At 43.0% G+C, this 22,208-nt stretch overlaps 4 protein-coding genes across 9 annotated transcripts in view, besides 1 other annotated feature; 2 read left to right on the top strand and 2 right to left on the bottom strand.

Moving 5' to 3' along the window:
• s-cup (stanley-cup) overlaps nucleotides 1-960 on the bottom strand; it is a 5,788-nt gene extending 4,828 nt beyond the window's left edge. The window contains exon 1 of the mRNA NM_136948.3: nucleotides 433-960. Coding sequence (NP_610792.2) covers nucleotides 433-794 — 362 coding nt within the window. The 5' untranslated portion in view covers nucleotides 795-960. The remainder of the gene's footprint in view (nucleotides 1-432) is intronic.
• Nucleotides 1-9,181, top strand: part of fdl (fused lobes) — a 19,883-nt gene extending 10,702 nt beyond the window's left edge. For 2 of the 5 annotated variants that reach the window (NM_001370052.1, NM_165909.3), the window contains exons 2-6: nucleotides 5,927-6,109; nucleotides 6,178-6,686; nucleotides 6,751-7,486; nucleotides 7,552-7,870; nucleotides 7,938-8,729. In NM_001370052.1, the coding sequence (NP_001356962.1) occupies nucleotides 5,946-6,109; nucleotides 6,178-6,686; nucleotides 6,751-7,486; nucleotides 7,552-7,870; nucleotides 7,938-8,204 (1,995 nt within the window). In that variant the 5' untranslated portion in view covers nucleotides 5,927-5,945 and the 3' untranslated portion in view covers nucleotides 8,205-8,729. Of the gene's footprint in view, nucleotides 1-5,252; nucleotides 5,306-5,926; nucleotides 6,110-6,177; nucleotides 6,687-6,750; nucleotides 7,487-7,551; nucleotides 7,871-7,937 lie in introns of those variants that run through there. The other 3 variants (NM_165908.2, NM_001299421.1, NM_001299422.1) reach the window with 3 other exon arrangements.
• Dh44-R2 (Diuretic hormone 44 receptor 2) lies at nucleotides 8,646-22,208 on the bottom strand. Of its 2 annotated transcripts, NM_165907.4 has the most exons (12): nucleotides 21,811-22,208; nucleotides 15,459-15,857; nucleotides 11,976-12,093; nucleotides 11,722-11,923; nucleotides 11,570-11,666; nucleotides 11,422-11,515; nucleotides 11,203-11,363; nucleotides 11,031-11,141; nucleotides 10,779-10,964; nucleotides 10,594-10,718; nucleotides 10,322-10,372; nucleotides 9,889-10,046 (listed from the first exon to the last, which is right to left on the bottom strand). In NM_165907.4, the coding sequence occupies exons 2-12, from the start codon at nucleotides 15,696-15,698 to the stop codon at nucleotides 10,004-10,006; spliced, it is 1,428 nt and encodes a 475-aa protein (NP_725175.3). In that variant the 5' UTR covers nucleotides 15,699-15,857; nucleotides 21,811-22,208; the 3' UTR covers nucleotides 9,889-10,003. The 2 variants fall into 2 exon arrangements, with proteins under 2 accessions (NP_610789.3, NP_725175.3); NM_136945.4 differs by lacking the exons at nucleotides 9,889-10,046; nucleotides 10,322-10,372 and adding an exon at nucleotides 8,646-9,823.
• CG34234 (uncharacterized protein) lies at nucleotides 9,241-9,913 on the top strand. Its single transcript, NM_001103819.3, has 2 exons — nucleotides 9,241-9,309; nucleotides 9,367-9,913. The coding sequence occupies exons 1-2, from the start codon at nucleotides 9,265-9,267 to the stop codon at nucleotides 9,694-9,696; spliced, it is 375 nt and encodes a 124-aa protein (NP_001097289.2). The 5' UTR covers nucleotides 9,241-9,264; the 3' UTR covers nucleotides 9,697-9,913.
• Nucleotides 13,695-15,440: a mobile genetic element.

The raw sequence follows: 22,208 nt of genomic DNA, 5'->3' as shown, positions 1-22,208 counted from the left end.
GGTACTTGCTGCAAACATTTCACTGGAATTTTCAAGATGCTCCTTGTTGTCGAACGAAAACTTAGTGGTTAGCTCTGATTATTGAATGGCAAACTAACTTGTGGCAGTAAACTATTAGCTGGAATGACAGCCACATTTCGTATGAATTATCTATATGAAATGATTGCGGTATCCTTTAAAAATACTGAAGAGAGCTTCTTTAAAATGTAAATACTTGAACAATTCCGCTCTCGTTAGCTGCGAAGCCAATTGTTTTGGGCGAACTTTCTTGGCAACTCTAATTAATTAATTGCCAAATGACTGAGGGGAATGCTCAGCTATTTGCCAAAACTTCCAGACACTCTTTCGCATTTCCCACGGGCCAAAAGGTGACTTAACTTATCGCTTGAACTTCGCATCAGTCGTATGTTCCAACTGGCAGGACAGACTTACCCGCCGAGCAGCAGATTCACATTGCCGTTGACAACATTTGCATATGTCTGGGGTCCACTAGGTCCTCCGCCGCCACCGACGCCCGAGATGACGGATCCGGAGCCACTGCGCTGCTGGTGATATTGCCCCAATCCGCCGGTGTAGTAGGTGGTGTGTGTGACAATCGAGGAGGAGGATGAGACATGCTCCTGGGACTGCAGCTGTTCCTCGCTGACGAAACTTCCAAACGCTGACGAAGATGATGATGGCGGCAATGGTGGTTCCGTTGTGGAAACCAGCGATATTGTTGTGGCCGGGATTGTGTGATTCTGATTCTGATTTTGACCAAAGGCCAGCAGAGTTGCATAACGTTTGAGAGACATTTCACTGCGAGTGGAAATCGAGCCACGGCGATTGCATAACGATTAGCGCGGCGCACTCATTACATGGCCATTAGCACGCACACTTCAGCCCCGAAGGAGGCGCATCTAGCCTGGCTAACAGCGAATACCTCGGCTCTAGACCGCAGCAAGGACGAAAGGCGACTGCCAGGAGCTAGCCCTCGCAAATCGACGAGCCGAAGGCTACGGCGACTTCAGCACGACAGCAGCACCGAGTCAAACATAAAACTTTGGACTAAAACTAACACAAACACTAAACGAAACACAAGTTTAATACTTTTTTATAAAAGTTTCCTTGACTTGTCATATGTTTAAATATTTATTTTCGAATTTCATACAAATTTATGGATTAAGTAAGTTTGAGGATATATTTCATTAATATCTTCTTAAAGTTTATTTATTTTCTTTTAATAGTTTTCACAGTTGAAATTAAATTTGCGTCACCTTTATCTATCATATGTTATTATTTATGTAGTATTATGTACATATATATATTATTTTAATGCACTATAATCATGAACTTGCAAAGAGGTTTGGAATTCGATACGATTTTTTCCTTTCTAAGGAATTAACACTTTTTCATAGCCACATTGTTTGCATAACTCAATGCATTTAAAACTTTAAGCCATTATAGCCTTTTTTTTTTCTGAGTGTAACTGGTAGAACGATCGATGGCCAAGGCAAGTCTATTTCCGTAACTCTTAGTTTTGGCCGCGAACCGCGAGTTGTGCGTCTGGGCAAATGCGTTGCGCTGCTGCAACTGAGCTCCGGCTTGACTTGCTGACTAGTTTACTGGCTGGCTGGCTGGTCGTCCTGTCCCGAGGACTTTGGCTTGGCTTATCCTTTTGTTGTGAACCCGACGAAGTTGCCTTGGCAACCGAACGGGCCAGCCTTCGGCTTGGACTCAGCACTTCGGCTGTTTAGCTGCTGATGTCTGTGGTTACTTCTGCTCGCTGCTGCTCGCCTGTTCCACGTTGCGTTGCCCATTTTTCTGTGGCTTTCCCTCTCCGGTTTTTCGGGTTTGGGGTGTTCGGTCCGCCGGCACTGGTGGGTGGCAAAAGGATATGTCGACGACAAAGGACAGGCAGAGCTATTTGTATTGAGTTTCCCCGTACCCAAGTTCTCCTTCGGTTTCCACACGTTTCACGTCAAATTGAGCGCCAAATGCTTTTGTATGCCCGTATGGTTTGTCATTATTGCTGCTGCTGCTGCTGCTGTTGTTGTGGCAACCGTGCATGCCATTTGAACAACACTTGTCGCCAACTGACATTTTTCACGGCATGCGGCCATAAATAATAATGCGACTCAGAAGCAACAGTCCATGCCGCGCATATTGAGCATGCAACATGCTGCTTCGCGGCACACGCTGCGTATGCGTGATGCAGCAAAAAAAAAAAAATGCAAGCCACTTATGTTGCCGAAGGGAATTCAACTGTTGCATTTATATGCACTTTTAAGAAACGAATTGGTTGAGAAATGTTAAGATATGGGTTAAGAAGTGTGTATCATTAAATGTAAAAATTCTACGTTTAGTAGAATCTTAAAGATAAAGGTGAACGCATGAATGCCACTTAGCATAATATATCGTTGAAAACACAATGCAACCACAATCGTTCTTGATGTGCCCCATATATTAGACATCTCACCATATGCAAACAGCTCGCCAAAAATCCGCCACAATATTGTTGCTAAATGTTGAACCAATTTCCGCATAAATGCCTATGAAATGTATAACATTTGCATATCGGCCACATTTTAAAGCAACCGAATGCAATCATCATCATAATTGCCAGCCGTTAGCAGCTAATTGAAATGCACGAATTATTTTGGCAAATTTACTTTTAATTTATGGCGCACTCGCATCGTGCAAACATTCAAATGTACGCGGAGTGCCCAATATTTGGGGCGGCAGTGTGGATTAGTCCTGCGATTACTATAACTATAGGTGTGTATGTAGGGTATACATAGGTATAGAGGTATAGGTATAGGAACTCCCATGCCAGGTGCATGCAATCGCAGGCGGCACTGTCGCCCGTCTGATTCAAGAACATATGTAAATAGTTGCACGCCATTTTGGACGCCCGCTCTTTTAGTTTCATGTTCTCTGTTGTGCACTTAGAGAAATATTGTTACAGTTCAATATATAGTTCGTCAACATAAGAAATAAACATGCACAGAGTTAGTAGCTAGTACTAAATAAATATTTATACCAAATATTTTGATCTTAGCTTATCGTATATAATATTCTGTGTGTATGAAATATTAACATTAGCTATGATCATAACTTTTCTGCACTATATGCTATTACAATTTTCATTCTTATTGGAAATTTCATTATGATTGCTGTTCGTTTTTCCCAGTGCATCCACCTTCCTCTCTTCCCTTCGCTGCGAGTGTGTTTTTGGCCGTGCCAACTGTTTGTTGACGGCGTCGTCGGCGTTCGAGCGTCTTGAAATCCGCGCTCCGTCGGCGGCTTATGGCCATAGTTGGGCCGTAGTTGTTGCCAGCGTTGAGTGTTGAGTGTCGCGCGCGCTCAAGAGCACGTATTTCAGTTGTTTTTCCTTGCCGCACGACGGCCGTGAACGGCGGACAAAAGTTGCCACCATTTTAGTTTTGTGTGAAAGGAAATTTGTCAATTCAGGACAAAACCAGCAAACATAGTCAGCCAGCCAGCCACCCAGTTGGCCTGGCAGGACAGGAGGAGCAGCGAGTGGAGGCGTCAGTCGCCCTTTTGTGTGTCACGCCGCCCCTCAACAGTTGGCAGCTGGCAACGTGACTCATTAGAGCGTCCAGCTGGTGCGGGGCTGGCGGTGTTCCGGGGGCACGGAGCACCGGGACCCCGCAAGGGGGACATGAGGTGGCGCCCACCCACCGGTGGGCCCTCTGATGATGGATAGTTTCGGGCGCTTCTGGTCACTTTCGAGCGCCGCTCTGCGCACGCGTTACGGGTAAGCCAAGGAAAGCAAGGCAAACTATCAGAATCTAAAAGCACCATGTTGATTTCCAGAGGGAAACTTTAAATGGAAAGCAATTGTGGGGAAATTAATGAGGTTGATACGTAATTTTATCTATTTCGCATTTCCTCATGAGTTCATTCATTTCAAAGAAACTATCTAAAGCAAGGAATGTAAATCTTAAAGCAAATCAACGCAGTGACAGTATTATGCACTTTTTACCAGCCAATCAATCTTTCTCCACTTTGCTTATTGGTTGGAATGTTGTTAATTATTTAATAAGAACAGTTTTACAGGGTATTCTCTATTTCCAGTTGTGTTTACTTCAGCTTAAAACAAATACGCAAAAATTAGTGGAATTAGAGCTAGCAAACTATCTTTGTATCTCGTCGTGCGCTGGCAACAAAAACGCTGCAATGTATGCTACACTTTTGTACAAATATTTTTGACATTCGCATGTATGCTGTGTGGGAACTAATGAGACTGTCACATTCAAGCAATCCTTTCCTCCTTTTTCCACTCCTTACCTTTTTACCGAGCATTGGCAGCATTAATTATGCATGCCTGTTGATTTATTATGCACGACCATCAAGGTAATGATGGGACCAGGCCACCACTAAGAGCACGTCCATTGCATTGGAGTACCAGCTGCCAAGCTGCCATGCTGCCTCCACTTTCCACACCCTTCGCGTTGCCAGTGGCAACTGAAAAAGGGTCTCGAACTCACCCGTGTTGCATGACCTGCGAAAGTATTTCATATTTTCACATGAAGCGTAATGAAAATTTTAAGGTCTCACCCATGCCAGCTTCGATTGTTCCAGTCGCACGCAAAGGTTGCAGGTCCTTTGCTGATTTTGCCACTACTGCATTACAGGTGTGTACCACCCACACCACCCACAACCAACCACCCACCGAAATCACCCATCATGAGGGAAAGCGTCACGATACCCGGCACCAGGTACCATGCTCCATTGGTGGCAAGGTCTCGCCCTCGTTCTTCGTCTATGCAAAGTTTCTTTAAAAAGAGAACACCCCTAAATATATATGAAATCAAATTTGGGTTTACGGATCCTCCACTCATTTGTTAAGTAATTTGATTTGAAATCGATAAGGAAGCATAGAACGTTAAATTATAGGTTACTTAGAAAGTTGATATGGGATGGGGGACTCTAAAAATATGGTGTTAAGGGTTGACACGAAGGCTTCACTTGCTGAGTATGAAGCGAATAAGTAAAGACTTGAGTAAACACTGTAATACAAGATTCAATCCCTCATTAAGGGAACGTTTAATGATGTGATAAACCAAACTTGATTAAACTTAATAAAATGATAATACGCAATTAAGTTTTTTTTTTCTCTTCATAAAAAAGTTATTGAAATAAGCAGAGTTTTCTCTGAACTTAAAAGGTGAATATCAGATCTTGGAGCTTAAATTCTACCAAATGTATTCGATGTCTTAATAAAGTGGGCAATACTTTTGAACTCAACAAAATTAAAAGTTTACAATTTTCAATACACTATGAGATACGTGTACGAAAGGTACGGAAGAAAGGGAGCTACAATGCCGTGGTCCCTAATGTTTTCCTATGGAACTGTCTCCGATTTTTCATTATGTTGCCAGCCAGGCGCCACTGGAGGCCCAATTCCCAATTCCTGCCTGCGACGAAGGTGGATGTGGTTGTGCCATGTGTGCGTGGTATTAGCGTGAGGACATCGCGGTCGCCTTGGATAAACAATTGCCACTAAATGGCTTGTGGCTTCGCGCGACTCCTCGGGTTTCCTTTGATTTTTATCGCTCGTCAAGCCCAAGTCGCGAGCATTGATTAAAGTTCGATGTGGCCTGTCCCCCATGACAGGGTGGGCGGGACTGTTTCGGTGGGGACAGGCCTGGTGGTGGTGTCGACATGGTTGCCCATTGTCTTGCGACACGACCTACTATTGTGCATTATTGCTTAACTCTCTCAGTTCCGTAAACCAGCTGCCAGCGGGCAGGCGGCCAAAAGCCAGATGATGTCAACTGGTGGGTTGGACACAATGGCAAAAAGTGGGTTAGATGTTGAGCAAGGGGGTATTCAGGTTTTCAATATTTGAAATTTAATTAATGTTTTCTATGAAATCCGTGTGACATTATCTTATGATATGTATCCATCTATATTCCAGCCTACGCTATCTCTATAAGATGTCCTTGGCTGTATCGCTGCGCCGAGCTCTGTTGGTGCTGCTCACCGGCGCCATATTCATCCTGACGGTGCTCTACTGGAACCAAGGAGTCACCAAGGCCCAGGCTTACAATGAGGCGCTGGAACGCCCCCACAGCCATCATGATGCTAGTGGCTTTCCCATGTGAGTGCCACATGCCAATCAGTTTGAGGAATCATCCAACTTCCACTAATCACTCTTCGTTCGTGCAGACCCGTCGAGAAGTCCTGGACGTACAAGTGCGAGAATGACCGATGCATGCGAGTGGGCCACCATGGTAAATCTGCCAAGAGGGTCTCGTTCATAAGCTGTTCGATGACGTGCGGTGACGTTAACATTTGGCCGCACCCCACCCAGAAATTCCTGCTCAGCTCTCAGACGCACAGCTTCTCCGTGGAGGATGTGCAACTGCACGTAGACACGGCGCATCGCGAAGTACGCAAGCAGCTCCAACTGGCTTTTGACTGGTTCCTTAAGGATCTCAGGCTAATCCAGCGGCTGGACTACGTGGGTAGTTCATCAGAGCCGACCGTAAGCGAATCCTCTTCGAAGTCACGCCACCACGCGGATTTGGAACCAGCTGCCACGCTCTTTGGAGCTACCTTTGGTGTAAAGAAGGCTGGGGATCTAACTAGCGTACAGGTTAAGATTAGCGTGCTCAAATCCGGGGATCTTAACTTTAGCCTGGACAATGACGAGACCTACCAGCTTAGCACACAAAGTGAGTATTCTAAAATAACACTAAAAGAAATAAAAATAACTTAATTTTCCCTACTTTTGAGCAGCCGAAGGACACCGCCTGCAGGTTGAGATCATCGCAAATTCTTACTTCGGAGCCCGGCATGGTCTGTCCACGCTACAGCAACTGATATGGTTTGACGACGAAGATCACCTTTTGCATACGTATGCCAATAGTAAGGTGAAGGATGCGCCCAAGTTCCGGTATCGAGGCCTCATGCTGGACACCTCTCGCCACTTCTTCTCTGTGGAGTCCATCAAGCGTACGATTGTGGGCATGGGCTTGGCCAAGATGAACCGCTTCCACTGGCACCTCACAGATGCCCAGAGTTTTCCCTACATTTCGCGCTACTATCCAGAGTTGGCCGTGCACGGAGCTTACTCGGAGAGCGAAACGTACTCGGAGCAAGATGTTCGGGAGGTGGCCGAGTTCGCCAAGATCTATGGCGTTCAGGTCATACCCGAGATCGATGCGCCTGCACATGCGGGCAATGGCTGGGATTGGGGACCCAAGCGCGGAATGGGCGAGCTGGCCATGTGCATCAACCAGCAGCCATGGAGCTTCTACTGTGGCGAACCGCCGTGCGGTCAGCTGAATCCCAAGAATAACTATACCTACCTCATTCTGCAGCGCATCTACGAGGAGTTGTTGCAACACACGGGCCCCACAGACTTCTTCCACCTGGGCGGTGACGAGGTGAATCTTGATTGCTGGGCGCAATACTTCAACGATACAGATCTCCGCGGATTGTGGTGCGATTTCATGCTCCAGGCTATGGCCAGGTGAGTAGCAGATAACTACATTAAGAATAAGGTGATCTCAACTAATCTGATGTGTTGTTCCGTAGACTAAAACTGGCCAACAATGGAGTGGCGCCCAAGCACGTGGCTGTCTGGTCGAGCGCCCTGACCAACACAAAGTGTCTTCCAAACAGTCAATTCACCGTTCAAGTATGGGGCGGCAGCACCTGGCAGGAGAACTACGATTTGCTAGACAACGGCTACAACGTAATCTTCTCGCACGTGGACGCCTGGTATTTGGACTGCGGCTTCGGTAGCTGGCGGGCCACTGGGGATGCTGCCTGTGCTCCGTACCGCACATGGCAGAACGTCTACAAACACAGGCCGTGGGAGCGCATGCGATTGGATAAGAAGCGAAAGAAGCAGGTAAGCATCGCCTGAACATAAATATTATAGTGCACAAGTTTTTGAATAATACCAAATTATTAATTAGGTACTGGGTGGCGAAGTGTGCATGTGGACCGAGCAGGTTGACGAAAATCAGTTGGACAACCGGCTGTGGCCCCGTACAGCCGCTCTGGCGGAGCGCTTGTGGACTGATCCTAGCGATGATCACGATATGGACATAGTACCGCCAGATGTTTTCCGTCGAATCTCACTGTTTCGAAATCGGCTCGTCGAACTGGGCATCCGAGCTGAAGCTCTGTTTCCAAAATACTGTGCCCAGAATCCCGGCGAATGCATTTGATATTACCTCTAAGAAGTAAAAGTAATCTCCTACAAACCCAATCCCGCGATCCCTCCCAAAATGTGCGTTAGTTAGTTGATAGTCTAATTGTTATTTTATACGAATACCTAGGCTTCGGTTTGCAAAGAAGCAGGCGACTGTTTGAAATGGTTTCTGGCATAAACCACGAATCGAATTTCGTTTTCATAGAACAAACATAAAACCACACCCATTACTAGTACAATCCATCTCGGAATATAGCGCACACAGGCATTGCAGTTGAAATAGAGAATGATTGGAAATGACCTAGTAGGGAATCACGTTGAGGTTGACATGCAGGTGACGTTGAACACTAGAGTTCATAGATATAGTTGTAGATTTCATACGCATCAATTCACACAGACACAGACATAGGCTTACGATACATTTATATATTTAGATGATAAATCACGATTAAGAAATGACAAATATTTTGATATTTTTAAAAGCTTTATTCGCAGAATATGAATTATTTAGTTTAGGGTGACATTAAATGATCTTTTCCTCTGCTTTTAATTTGATTTTCGATTTGTTTTCGTTTAATTTCCCGTTGCCTTAAGTTAAAATACGTTTAATTACATTTTCAGTGATATAACAATGTGACCTTAAGAATCAGAAAGAAAAACAAAAACTGCTAAAAGAGTAAAACTTAGAAATAAACTAAATATTTAATCGTTATGAGACATTTTTGCACGCATTGGCACATAACTGACACTCGACTAGTAAATTAGTAGCTAATTTAGAATGTACACTTAAATGGGGGAACAATTGTTGGGGTATTCACAGTTTGTTTGGTTTAATATTTCAACATTTGGAATGATTGATAGGATCCTTATGCAACTTGTTTTCGTACTTAAGACTTTCAAAGAAAATATCAACTAAACAAAATCCTGAATTCTGAACCAACATGAGTTTAACAATTTTCGCTGTAACTCCAAGTAACTCTTGAAAATAAACTAAAAGTCCAGTCTAAGCAGGTTCCTAATCTTGTGACACATTTTTTGGGTGGCCATAGTTTTCCATACTGTAATAGAGAAACTCTGGAGCATATTTCATGAGACGATGCAAGACAATTCAAATGCTGTTCCTCTGTTTGATGGTAAGTTGTGATGCACTCTTCTCGTGTCCCTTCCCCTTATCGTCTATAATTTTTTAGATGAGAATGCGAGAAAGTCATGAGCGGCCCACGCCGAAAAATCTGCTGGAACAAATGCTGCCTGCTGACACCTTTGACGTTATCCGGAGAATACCTCGCTCCGATGAACCCGGTCCGGATGCCAAAGGGGACCTGAAGCTGTTGCATGCTCCCTGCGAGTTTGACTTGATAAGATACACATCGATTAACCACTATCCCATTTATTGCCTGCCCGTCTACACAAATCGGCACGTGAACGAGGACTGGTATCGACTTTATAGGACCTACGACACCGAGGGATTTGTTTTCGGGCAGTTTTACGAGCGTCTCCAGCGGTACGAGTTGGACTGAATTAATGCCCTTTTTCAGAAAGAATAAGATTTAGACAAAATCTGTGATATCGATACTGTGGTAGCGTTGCAGAGATCCCAATCGCGTGTGTGGCGAAGGACGCAGACAGATAACACATTCCTCCGTGCTGAAAATCAATTATAATTAGTCGTGGGAAACAACTAAAAGAATATAAAAATGGCCCGTTGGTTTATAAAAAATATAATACTTTAATCTGATCTCTTATAATGTAAACTATCATGCAATACTTAGGGACGAACGGATGTGGTCTACATGTATGTCGTATACGTATATTTTTGTGTGGTGTTCATTCATAGTGTCCAGTGGGTATAGGACTTGTTGATGTCAGTCTACAATAAACGATAAACAGAAAAAGGAAAACCCCAATCAGAAACATAAGAAAATAAGTAAGAATAAAAAGGATATCTAAAGCCAACCAACCATGCAGAATAAACATAACATTAAGAACTGATGTAGGGAAATGCACGGTTTTAAGTAGATCACTTTAGTTGGCACGAGTGTGTTAGTATATTTAGAGAACGGGTGCAATTTAACTTTGGAATTATTTGGATGGGTGGATGTCAAAGAAGTAGAAAGCATATACATGAGCATTGCGTATACGCACCGTAGACTTTCGGTTCGCGATCTCAGCGAGTAGTCTTTTGAGGCGCGATGCCTGAAATGGAAATTAATTGGTTAAATGACAACAACAACAACAACAACATCGACGACAATAGCGAACAACTACAATATCAGCCATAGCCACATCAACTAGGTAGTGCAAATAGTGAAAAGCCAATATGTCGACAGCCAGGGTTATATAAATATAATCCAACAACAATAATGTGCTAGAATGCCAAATGAGTGCAGTCGCCCCTCAATGATTGGTTAGCCCACCTGCGATTCTTGATGGAACTGTTCCGATGGATATTCCTGCTCTCCCGCCACCGGGTGAATCCATGCCTCAGCGTCTGGCGCACCTCTGAGTTAAGGAAACAGTAGAACAGAGCCACAAAGAAGCCCTAAAGAATGGATTTTCGAAGATCAATGTTTATGGAAAGACTGTCACCTAATCTATATACCTGCGTGCTTATGAGAAAGGCTCTTATGGCCTCGAAGAGATTACGACTGATACCCTGTTCCGGGCCTGTTAGCACCAACAGATAGGTGATGCCAAAGAGAGGTATCAGCACCAGCAGCGCCTTCGAGGCCTTGTAATACTGCCGCGTTTCCAGGGTATGAGCAGAACGTAATTTAGTGATGAGTACCTGTACGATATGATATAATAGCATGAAGCTAACTCACTTAAGCCAGAAGTTAACCGGGGGACTCACCCACATGATGCGTATGAGGAATACTAGATTAACCAGCAAAGCCAGTGATGCAGGTACCTTGAATATCCAGTCAATGTGAGATTCACGCATCCATGCACAATCAATTTCCAGCTTTTGAAAAATCAGAAGAGGTTAGCAAGCATATCTAGGTAGGTGGCAATTGGTATCATACCCCATTGAAGTGCTCGTTCTCGAGATGCGGAGCAAATGCCTTGGCAATGGACCACACCAAAATGCATACGGCTGGACAGCCCCAGCCGATGAGGGCGTAGATAATAAAGCTAATGTTATCACTGGAGAATGTTTGCACCACCAGCGTGTACAGATAGAGGCCTATAAAAAGCAAATGATAAAACCGAGGAAATTCAATTGATACCGCCTTTGAACCCACCCTCCACAAACATCCAGAAAAAGTTGGTTAGGTAAAAGTACTGAAACATGATTACCAACGTTATGCAGCCAGCCTGACTAGACTCTGTGGTTATCTAAGTGAATAATTAATTAGTGGAGTGGGATATATATATTCCAGCTTATCTTACCACTTGCAGGAACAGTGTGAGTATCCAGAGGAGTGCGGATGTGATGTAGGTGAGGAACAAATTGGCATGAATGGTGTTTCGCAGGCAACGAAGATCTCTGAAGAGTTTTAAGCATGAAAATGATGCAACTCATGTGTGGCATTACAACTCACTTAAAGCTGAGGAATATGATGAGAGCCACCACCAAGGTGGCGAAGCTCAGGAAATAACCGCCGGCATATATGATGGCCGGCAGTTCGACGTTGGGTGAGAAGTCGGGCACCACCGGTATGGAGCCCGAGTTCTGGTGACAGCGGTCATAGTCCGAATAGTGATCCCACGTTCCGTTTGGAAAGCAAAAGCGGGTGGCATTGTCTGCAAATATATTGATTTTATTTAAGATCTAAACCCAATCTGGAATACCCACCTGTGGTGTCGTAGTGCACGCCCTTGAATTCCTCGAAACAGGGTAGTACAGCCAGACTGCCGGCGTTTGTGCGTGGCCAGCACAGGACCGAATCGAACGAGCTGGGACATTGTAAAATCTGTAAGAAATAACAATTGAGAATATACAATGATTGGCAAGGTAAACTTCGTTGAGCATTTACTGCAGTATAATTCGTGTTTCCCCTCTGTAAACGCAACTGACCTAGCCCAAAACCCATTAAATCAGAGTACATAAGATTCATGCCCCGTTTCTGACTCGGTATAATAATGATGCCTTCATTGCGGATCCTGGTCATTTATAGCTCTGACGCATGATTTTCTTTAATCAAATTTAGTTTCCAGACTTTACACACACACATACGCAGCGTGAGCCAAATATCGATGTAGTCCCAAAAAAAAAATAAAGAAAGAATCACCAGCTACCGCTTTATTTATATATTTGCAATGGCGTGCTAAACAATTTCGTGCATACGGATACACAAGTTATATGTACATATATGTATATTAACGTTAAGTATACGACGACCCGGCGATTGTTTACCCAGTTCAGTTCGTAGCGCCAAATTAATCGCGACGCGCTATGGTAGCGGTGTTAGAAACAGAGCTTCATTGATATTTTTTTTATTGACCTTATCAGGTGACGCCGAGAGCGCGGAGCGGAGACTCGTCGAAGAATTCACCAAATTGGCAATTCTTTTATGGCCGGTCTTCCCATTACTGATAAGCCCGAGAACCTTTTTGCGACAGCTAATGCGATCGGACTTAGCCACGCGACAAGTGAGCTGTCAACGAGTAAGCCAAACACTGGAGACTGGAAACTCCGGCAATATTTGTTTCTTTGCTCTTCTGATTTTCACTCATTAGCCTCGTCATTTGGACACAGTCATAGTACGAATACATTTTATGACATTTTCGAGGAACAACGCCCTTGATCGTGCATTCGGTATAAACAAAAATGGCTAAATGCAGCCTCAAGTGGATTTCCTTGGGTCTAGTTTTGTTTACAGGCGAGAGGAATACATAAATAAATATGTGCTGCATTTTCCGGAAATAAAATGCCAAAATAATTTAATCCGAAAGCGATCGACAGTTTACTTGCCTGGTTTTTCATCGTATCGTACTTAAAGTGAAAGAGATTGACGGGCGGATGGATTGAAGCCAATTATTTCGGAACAGAAGATGGATCAATTAGCGGGTGCGATTAATTGGGAAATTCCTCAATCGGCAAAAGAGATGAATTCATTGGCCAAACAAAGGGTAATTAGGGAATATTTATTGGCCGGCTCGCTTTTTATTTGAATTGCCATCAAAAACGTTAATGATTCAATTGAAAATGATGGATTGATATAAACATTGACACAATGGAGGAATCTTCAGATTATAATATTACTTTAACCATGATCGTAGCATCCATTTATTTGCGACCTTATTACTTTAATATAATTATTAGATATCCAAATGCGTGGTGAAAAAAACCTTCTTAAAAAAAGAAGTAACTGCTTATCCGTGTGCAATCAAGTATATTACGTGGTTTAGTGTGCCATTAAACAACTGAGTTGTAGGATTGACCAACATGTCAATTACTAATGAGCATTAAATATTTTATTGACCGAATAACCAAATAGGTGGAGTGCTAGGGAATTAATGCCCCATCCATCGGAGAGGGATAAGAACCGGCAACGCCCAACCCATGCCCAGTTGTTCACACATGAACACGAATATATTTAAAGACTTACAATTTTGGGCTCCGTTCATATCTTATGTAAATGAATCGAGAGCGATAAATTATATTTAGGATTTTGTTATCTAAGGCGACATGGGTGCATTGCTCAAAAACATGTAATTTAAGTGCACACTACATGAGTCAGTCACTTGAGATCTTTCCCCGCCTCCTAAAATAGTCCCTTAGTGGGAGACCACAGATAAGGTCCTCGCCGCTCAAGATAGGCAGATGTGCCCGAGCGTGGGACCTCGATAAGGCGGGGACTATTTACTTAGGCCTCTGCGTAGGCCATTTACTTTAAGATGCGATTCTCATGTCACCTATTTAAACCGAAGATATTTCCAAATAAAATCAGTTTTCTTACAAAAACTCAACGAGTAAAGTCTTCTTATTTGGGATTTTACATTTGGTCCTTCGAGCCGGATAAAGCGGCGAACTGCATCTATAAAACAGTAGTCGACTCTAAAAGTTACTGGGTAGAGTTAGAAAAGAAAAGTAGTTGGTTGTTTAAGGTTCCTGCGAATTCAAAAGTCCGTCTGCAATGTACTGGCTCTCAAATTGAATTGTTTGATTTGCCTCAGCAAGGAGTTTTAAGCATTGCGCCATATTGTACGGCAAGAACCGACGATAAAATTCTAGTTGCCCACCATAACATTCAGTCCGAAAGTGAAGAATTATTATCAACACCTTATATAGGAGAAGTTAGTGAAGCGCCGAAGATTATTTGGGATCCGCTGAAACTATCAATATTAAATCATACTGAGGAATTTGAACGATTGAATAATGAAATTAAATTTATGAAAGAGAACCATCAAAAATTGAAAGATTTACATTTCCATCATATTTCCGGACATGCTGGATTAATTATTGCTTTAATACTAATGATAGTATTAATAATATATTTCATACGGAAATGTGCTGTGCAACAAAGAATGCAAGCAATAACCTTTGCAGGTCCGTTGCCAGTACTATAAATATCAATAGTAAATAAACAATAAAATAATATAACAAATAAAAATATACAGTCCACTATATCGTTGTTTAATAGAAAATGTACTTCTACATAGAAAAAGCAAAATGTTTAAAATAAGTTAATTGAGTACAAATTGTTGAATTAAAAATAATATAAACCTTAATTGTAATCCAATAAAATTAAAAGCCAGAAAAACTAGGCCCATTGAAATCTTAGTTGCAAAATAAATGAACATATATCAAATAAATACAGTCCACTACTGTTATAAATGCAACTAATATACTAATGTACATCTCAGCTTTGCTGGCCCTTTGGCAGAATGTTCACACATGAACACGAATATATTTAAAGACTTACAATTTTGGGCTCCGTTCATATCTTATGTAAATGAATCGAGAGCGATAAATTATATTTAGGATTTTGTTATCTAAGGCGACATGGGTGCATTGCTCAAAAACATGTAATTTAAGTGCACACTACATGAGTCAGTCACTTGAGATCTTTCCCCGCCTCCTAAAATAGTCCCTTAGTGGGAGACCACAGATAAGGTCCTCGCCGCTCAAGATAGGCAGATGTGCCCGAGCGTGGGACCTCGATAAGGCGGGGACTATTTACTTAGGCCTCTGCGTAGGCCATTTACTTTAAGATGCGATTCTCATGTCACCTATTTAAACCGAAGATATTTCCAAATAAAATCAGTTTTCTTACAAAAACTCAACGAGTAAAGTCTTCTTATTTGGGATTTTACACCAGTCGTCGAGACTCACCCGCTTGCCACCAGATGCTAGGGCCTCCAGGGATGCCTGCTCCTCCTCCCGCTGCTGCTGCTGTTGACACTGTAGCGTGCGGTTCTGGAGCTGCCCCCCACTGCTGCCCTGCTGGGCGCCAATTAGGGCGCTGGCCCGCTGCAGCATGTCCACGGAGAAGTTGGCGATGACCTTGGCCAGGTCCTCCTGCGAGGCGTCATCCAGGCTATCGACCAGTGCCCTCAAATCGTCGTCTGCCATGTGTTGGAGCCTGGTCGGGCTGTTGATGTGTTCTCGACGAGCGTTTGATGCAATATGGAAGACGGCAGGAACCTGTCAGCGAGGCGTCTCCGCTCCTGAACTCTGGCACTTCACGGGCACTTTCTCCCTCTTTGCCGTGCGATGCGCAATTAAACGAATCTGCGCAAATAAGCCAAGAAAGAAGTATTCGTTATCAGTTCAAATAAAGAGTCTTGGCCACCGAAAAAGCAGCAAAATCTGATTTCAAGCCCACAACCCAGAACCGAGAACAGCCTCCATTCGTTCATACAGGTATAGAGATATGCTATATATTATAAAAAGCATTTATTAGCTTGCTGGTTAAATATTTTTGGTTGCCGTGACTTAACAAATTATCCAGAAGGCCAAAACTCAAGGGTCCATATAGTGTTGATTGAGGAAAATAAATACATACACATATAGGAAACCTGGCAACTAGTAGAGCATTTTTGGAAAAACGCTCTCGGTTTCCACGATGAATGGTTTTCGCATTTTATGTTAGTGTGTATACAAACTATAAAAAAAAAATCTGTATAAATAATACATGCGAATATCACGTGCCCATGTGGCTCTCTTTTATGGGAGTGGGCTCCTCAGATTAAATTCAGATAACTGCGGCGCAATCTTTATGGACATCGCAGTGGGTTTGTCATGGGCAACCAAAGGGCAGGAACTCAGTGAAATACTTTTCCACAACCAAAGCAACGGAATTGAATCGTTCGAAATCCATCGTTCCAGACCGTCTGTCATTATATTTGGTCCCACACCCCGATCAATTATTGCCTCGTCCAGCCATTAGATCCCCATTAGCAGCCATAACTCTTTCCCGCTCGATAATGTTTGCTGTAAGCTGTCGCAATGGAGATTGCATGCCAGAGATAAACATTCCGATTCGCACGGGTGGGAATGAGATTGGATGGCATTCGTGGGATACTCGGTCGGAGATTTAATTGGACTTGATGGAGCTGATAGTTCGGGCGGTAATCAGGGCAATTAAATCAAGTTTCTAGTCGCAGGCCAAGTTTTGCATTCGAAACTTTGACAGTTAATAGTTTTCAAAAGAAATAAAGGCTTATCACTTTGTCGAAGAAATAAAAACACCCGCCACGCACAATAATTACATGCAACAATTAAGCAACAAAGTAATTAAACTAGTCAGACGGCAGTAACTTTATCCGTTAATTGTAGATGGGGGGGGGCGACTGTGACAGATGTGTAAACCAGGTGCATGTGCGTTTCCACCTGGCAACCTACACCCTCCGACGAGGGTGGAGATCACGTGCTCCCATTCCCCGCGCCGCTGTGATTAAAACAACGAGTGTCAAGTTATTTATTAATGAACAAATACCATGGCAGCGAGCTGTTCCCCGGGTCGCCGACTCATCACATCTCATCCCATTCCATCGCATCTCATCTCGGCACGGCTCACGCACTGAGCTTTAGCCACTTTAAATGCCGGAGGCTAATGAGTTGGCCAAAAGCTTTGTCAGTGTCAAGTTGGGAGATATGATAACACGGCGGAGACCCTGGCCGGAGACCCATGCACACATGCCGGACCCATATCTGCGAATGTCAGGGTTCTCCGTGCAGTTGAATGGGCCATCTTGGCCATGTCCGACCGGCTAATTGCGCCCTATAAATAGCCTCCAACCACTTTGATCTCGGTCAGGACGGGTCTGGTAGGAAATAGCAGCTGCACCTGCAGCGCGTTGGTGGAATCCGCGGAATCCGCCCGAAAAAGTAAAGTAGGCGTACCTTTCTTTCCTTGAAAAAAAACTTGCTCTTTAAGACCTTAAATATGGGGAAAAAACGCCATTTATACCACTGCTTCCACTCAGAGGCAAAAGTATGTTCATAAAAATCATTTTTCTTAGGAATAAAATGTATATTCATATAAAAATAAGATGTATATTCATATACATTTTATATGTTGAAATATTAATGTAGAACAATATATACGGTAATATAGATTTTCTGCCACAATCTTAAGCTCTCCATCCAAAAAAAAAGCAGCGATTTATTTATGGGCTTGGCAAACAAGCGCATTATTTGGACGAGCGCGTGCTTGTGGTTATCGCCATAATGCTGCTGATGATAATGATGATGAGGATGAACATCGTAATCATCAGCATCCGTGTCATTTGGAGCCAATGGTTGGGGCAACTAATCTGGCCCCAAATGCGCCACAATTAGCTGCCCAGTAGTCAAATAAACATTTGCACTGTTTGACCAATGTAAATAATAATAGCGACCAGTTTCAAATGAATCGTTGGCATCCAGTGCTTGCTGGTGCTGGTGCAACAGGGCGTATGCCTAATATTCACTGGCCACTGCACACTGCTCTCCAACATTCCTGTTCCACAACTGCTGCTCCTCCGATGATTTATGGAGTGTCAAAACAAATGAAAATTAATTGGCAATCGGCATGTGGGCAATAGAAAGGCCAACGAAGACGGACATGCAATCCGTAACATGCGCGCTTGGCCATCAAAATGGGCCGATTAATAGCGAAACTATGGCAATGGAACTGCAGGGATAGTGGAATACAAGGAACTTACCGACACTTTAAACACGGAAAAATCATCCAACTCAAATGGCTTAGTCATGAAGTGATTAATTGCCATCTATAAGTTAGAAATTGGTCTTGGACTGCAAGATGGCCCAAATACCATACGCATTATTCATATTTTACTCAATAAATGCCAGGAAAAACAATCATTACGTTTATGAAACTAAATTAGCATATTACATATTTATTTAAAATGTCTGGAATATTTCTGCCACAGGTGAACATTACAAAACAAAATCTTATGCACATAAATTTGAAATATCAATGTAAGGTATATCAATTTAAGAAGCTTCCAACTGAATATTGATTTTAAATACTTGTTGGCTCTACACCAAGCATGGTTTTCAAACATAAATGTTATAGTTCAATGTTCAATGTTAAGTTATTTTGGCATTATTGATATACCAGTCTGCCTTATCAATGAATTTCGCCGAAGTGCAAGGTTATACTATCTTCGAATCAATTAAAAGACATTAAGCCAACGCCATCTACCATATGACAATGGCGGAGCGTGATAAAAACCACGTAAATGAAATGTGCTGAAAAACACGAGCGGTAATAAAAACTATGGGCAGCAGGAAGGCAACAGCTTTATGAATGAACGAGCCCGCCCAGCGAAGCGTGTATGGAAGTCAGAAGTCGACGACAACGTCAGCTGGCGGAAGAATCAAATCCAATCGAATCGAAACGAATCGCATTGAATCGAGGCGAATTAAATCGAAGCCAATGGCAGAGGCAGTCAGGCGGCATCATATCGATATTTATGGTTTTGGCCGTCCGAAGGCAAATAAATAGATGGATGGATGGATGGATGGATGCCGGTCATCGTCATTCGCCTCGTCATCCTTATCCTCTTGACCATCAACCCGTGAGACAAGGTAGTCTAAGGCCAAGCAAAACACACACAGACACCATCCCGCATCCACACCTAGACCCACACGGACACGGCGAAAGTTTACAAATTAAAAGAAAATTGAAATGAAACCAAACACACAGACTTGGGGGAAGACGGAGCACCGGAGCACATGGCGTATGAGCAACTGGGACCGATATCAAGCATACGCCGCGTTGCCAGACGACTTCAGTTCACATGCTTACTAATTTTATTGGCTCACAACGGCATAACAAATTCTGAAGATGCTTTTGAACTCGCAGGAGGCATTGGATTTGCAGGGGTGGCATCGGTGCGGAATCGTAAATATGTTTTAATGCCCTGCCAAAACGGAAAGTTGAATAAAGTCGAAATGAAACAAAAATACTTCCCTTTTCATTTGCAATTTTCACACAACTTTTGCAACGAAGCTGCGGGCATTTTATTGCCTGTTGCAAGGCAGGTGAGTTGGAGTTGGGGCAGGAGTGGGAGCCATGGAGATACCCAAAAACATGCATAATAATTCCACCCTGTCGTGGACACACGCTCAGATACATAAACATGATGTAATTTTAAAATTTCATGAGTTCATGCAAAGTTTGTTTTATCTGCTTTATGGCAGCAGCGCTCCAGGGGCACTGAATGCAGAAGGGGTAGATAGATAAGGACCACCAGCATCATGGATTCCAAACCAGGTGCAGCTGCTAGGGGAGCAATCAATACCCATTAATATATTCAATTAGCTAACCGCGGCAGGAACGAAAACTCTGTGCAAATAGCGACTTAAAGTGGGGAAATGTAAAGCAAATATCTGATTAACCATCAATTTGCATACTCAATTAGCAACCTTTTGGGGTCGTCAGCTCAAATAGTTTCTTTGCACTTCAGAATCATCTGTTACTTTGTATTTTCTATATTTATAATTTTATTAATAGGTATAAGTGCATAAATTACAATGTGTATAAGTTTGATGGCTTATTAGTTTCTTTAATTAGGAAGAAGTAACACTATATTTTTTCATACGACATGAATTCAATCATCATAAAATCGAAAAACCTCTATTCGTAACTTATATTTTGTCTCTGTGTAAGAGGTTTTCAAGGTTGATGATCAGGGGGGAGTTAACGGAAAGGGCAAACGAACAAAGTCAGTCACTTCCTGACACACAAAATGCATTTAGAGTTAGTAGATCGAACAAAGGCCACTCGAAATTGGCGTACTTACACTCGAAAGCCATTTGCTAATTTTTAGCCCCAACCCCCAAAAGTTTTCGCCCACATACATTGCCGCCTGCTTCGCCTGCTTCTTACAATCGAGTATAATTAAATTTTCGTATTTACTTAACAATTCATATTGGAGAGTCAGTCGCAAACAATTTTCGCCCTGCTGAGTCCCGAAGCCAGTCGCGATTTCGCATCCCCTGTTTACCTTTTGGGGACCCGGGCAAAAGGGGGCATAATGAATCGGGGGGGTGCGAGTGGAGCTGGCGAATGAATATAAAGGGTGAATATTACAAGTGTTTATATTTGCTCAACAACAACGACATCGTGTCTGCGTGCGTGTTTGTGTGCATGTATGTGTGGGCGTGGTGCACATCGAAATATGCATTAAGGCAGAATTTTCAAATGCAGTTCAGAAATAGCTGGAGGATGCCCATCCCGCCGGATAGGAATTAATTAAAAATCGCAGTGCAGGATGCAGGAAGCAGGGTGTGGAAAACGGGTGGAGGGGCGCTCATAGAGGACATGATGTCCCCAAGCACCTCGAGGCCCACTTTATCCGGATAATCCGAGTCGTAAACATGCAAATGGAGCAAACACATTTGCATATATGATATAAAATCGTGGTGAGGCGAAACTGGCAAACAATTCAATACGAACGTAAAGAAAACAATACTTTTAAGAACTTCCAGAAACTATTTATAGGGCAATTTGTCTTTCAAACCATTGAGTTGACACCTCACATTCACACGTGATTTCAAAGTTTTCCACAATTTATCTATATTTCTTTTTATTTATTAATTGCTTCCTTATTTATATCAGTTATAATAGTTGTAATAAAAAAAAAGTGTTCCACATATACCGTATTCCTTATAAAAAAGCTATCTCAAAATGAAAAAAGGACTCATGCCAAAAATATGTAAATATTAGTTAATTTAGCTCATTATATTGGGTACGTAAGCTGTTGTTTTTTTTTTTCGTGTTTCATAAAGAAGTGTATATAAGATTTCCTCCGCACCACGACCCTCCGCCTTCACCATGGAAATTTGTTTTTCGCTTTTTGTGATGCTGGCAGCGGATAATCCGACGGCCATTGAGTCTAATCAGACGTTTATTCTTCAATTTAAAGTCTATTTGCGGACTTCTCAATTGTTTGCTAATGGGAGCAAGCTGCTAAGTGATCATCGCCACTTGGATTTTGATTTGGTTACGGATTTGGACCCAGTGCGCCACCCGTGGCGCTTTGCTGAATGTTTTTGTAGCCCCGGGCAGCCCGGTATTTGCCTAATTTGTTATGCACCGGCCGAGGAATGGATCTTTTGCGGCTGGATCTGGATGTTTGGGATCGTTCTGGGGGTCAGGGCCTCCCGATATCACTCCCCATCCCGAGCTAACTGGCGAATTCACGAATTAGCGCCCCTCCTTCGCACTCACATGGGGTTTTCTTATTGTTTTTTTGCACCTCTTTTCTTGTGCGGAGCTTTAAACGTTTATCGCCTTTTTATCATTATCATTTATTTGTTTGCATTAGTTAACACACACGCACGATCGCGAAATGACACATATTAGGAACTTGGGAACATGTTTAATTTTAGATGACATCGAATACTTCCCGAAAACAACGACCGAAACGAAAAAGAAACTGGAATAACACCGAAATTAAGACGGAAAACAGAATTAAGCCTGCGGCGCTCGTGGTGTTTAACGCGGATGCTGCGCTCTGTGCGAGATAATCGGAGGAGCACTAGCCGGGCCAAGATTACGGGCAGTCCAATGACAGACACGGCGACCTGGCACACGCGTCCAAAGGCGGCCAAAGACAGCGCCAAACT

Source organism: Drosophila melanogaster, chromosome 2R (genome assembly GCF_000001215.4).
Source record: "Drosophila melanogaster chromosome 2R".
Classification (NCBI taxonomy): Eukaryota; Metazoa; Arthropoda; class Insecta; order Diptera; family Drosophilidae; genus Drosophila; species Drosophila melanogaster.
This window is presented reverse-complemented; position numbering and strand designations above follow the sequence as displayed.

What these genes read in the sequence shown, in the direction of transcription:
- CG34234 (NM_001103819.3), top strand. Translation starts at nt 9,265, where the DNA reads ATGAGACGATGCAAGACAATTCAAATGCTGTTCCTCTGTTTGATG. An exon ending in TGCTGTTCCTCTGTTTGATG is followed by an intron (nt 9,310 to 9,366) that starts GTAAGTTGTGAT and finishes ATAATTTTTTAG; the next exon opens with ATGAGAATGCGAGAAAGTCA.
- Dh44-R2 (NM_136945.4), bottom strand. Translation starts at nt 15,698, where the DNA reads ATGGCAGACGACGATTTGAGGGCACTGGTCGATAGCCTGGATGACGCC. An exon ending in TCCTCATACGCATCATGTGG is followed by an intron (nt 10,965 to 11,030) that starts GTGAGTCCCCCG and finishes CATATCGTACAG; the next exon opens with GTACTCATCACTAAATTACG. An exon ending in AGTTCCATCAAGAATCGCAG is followed by an intron (nt 9,824 to 10,593) that starts GTGGGCTAACCA and finishes ATTGATTTTCAG; the next exon opens with CACGGAGGAATGTGTTATCT.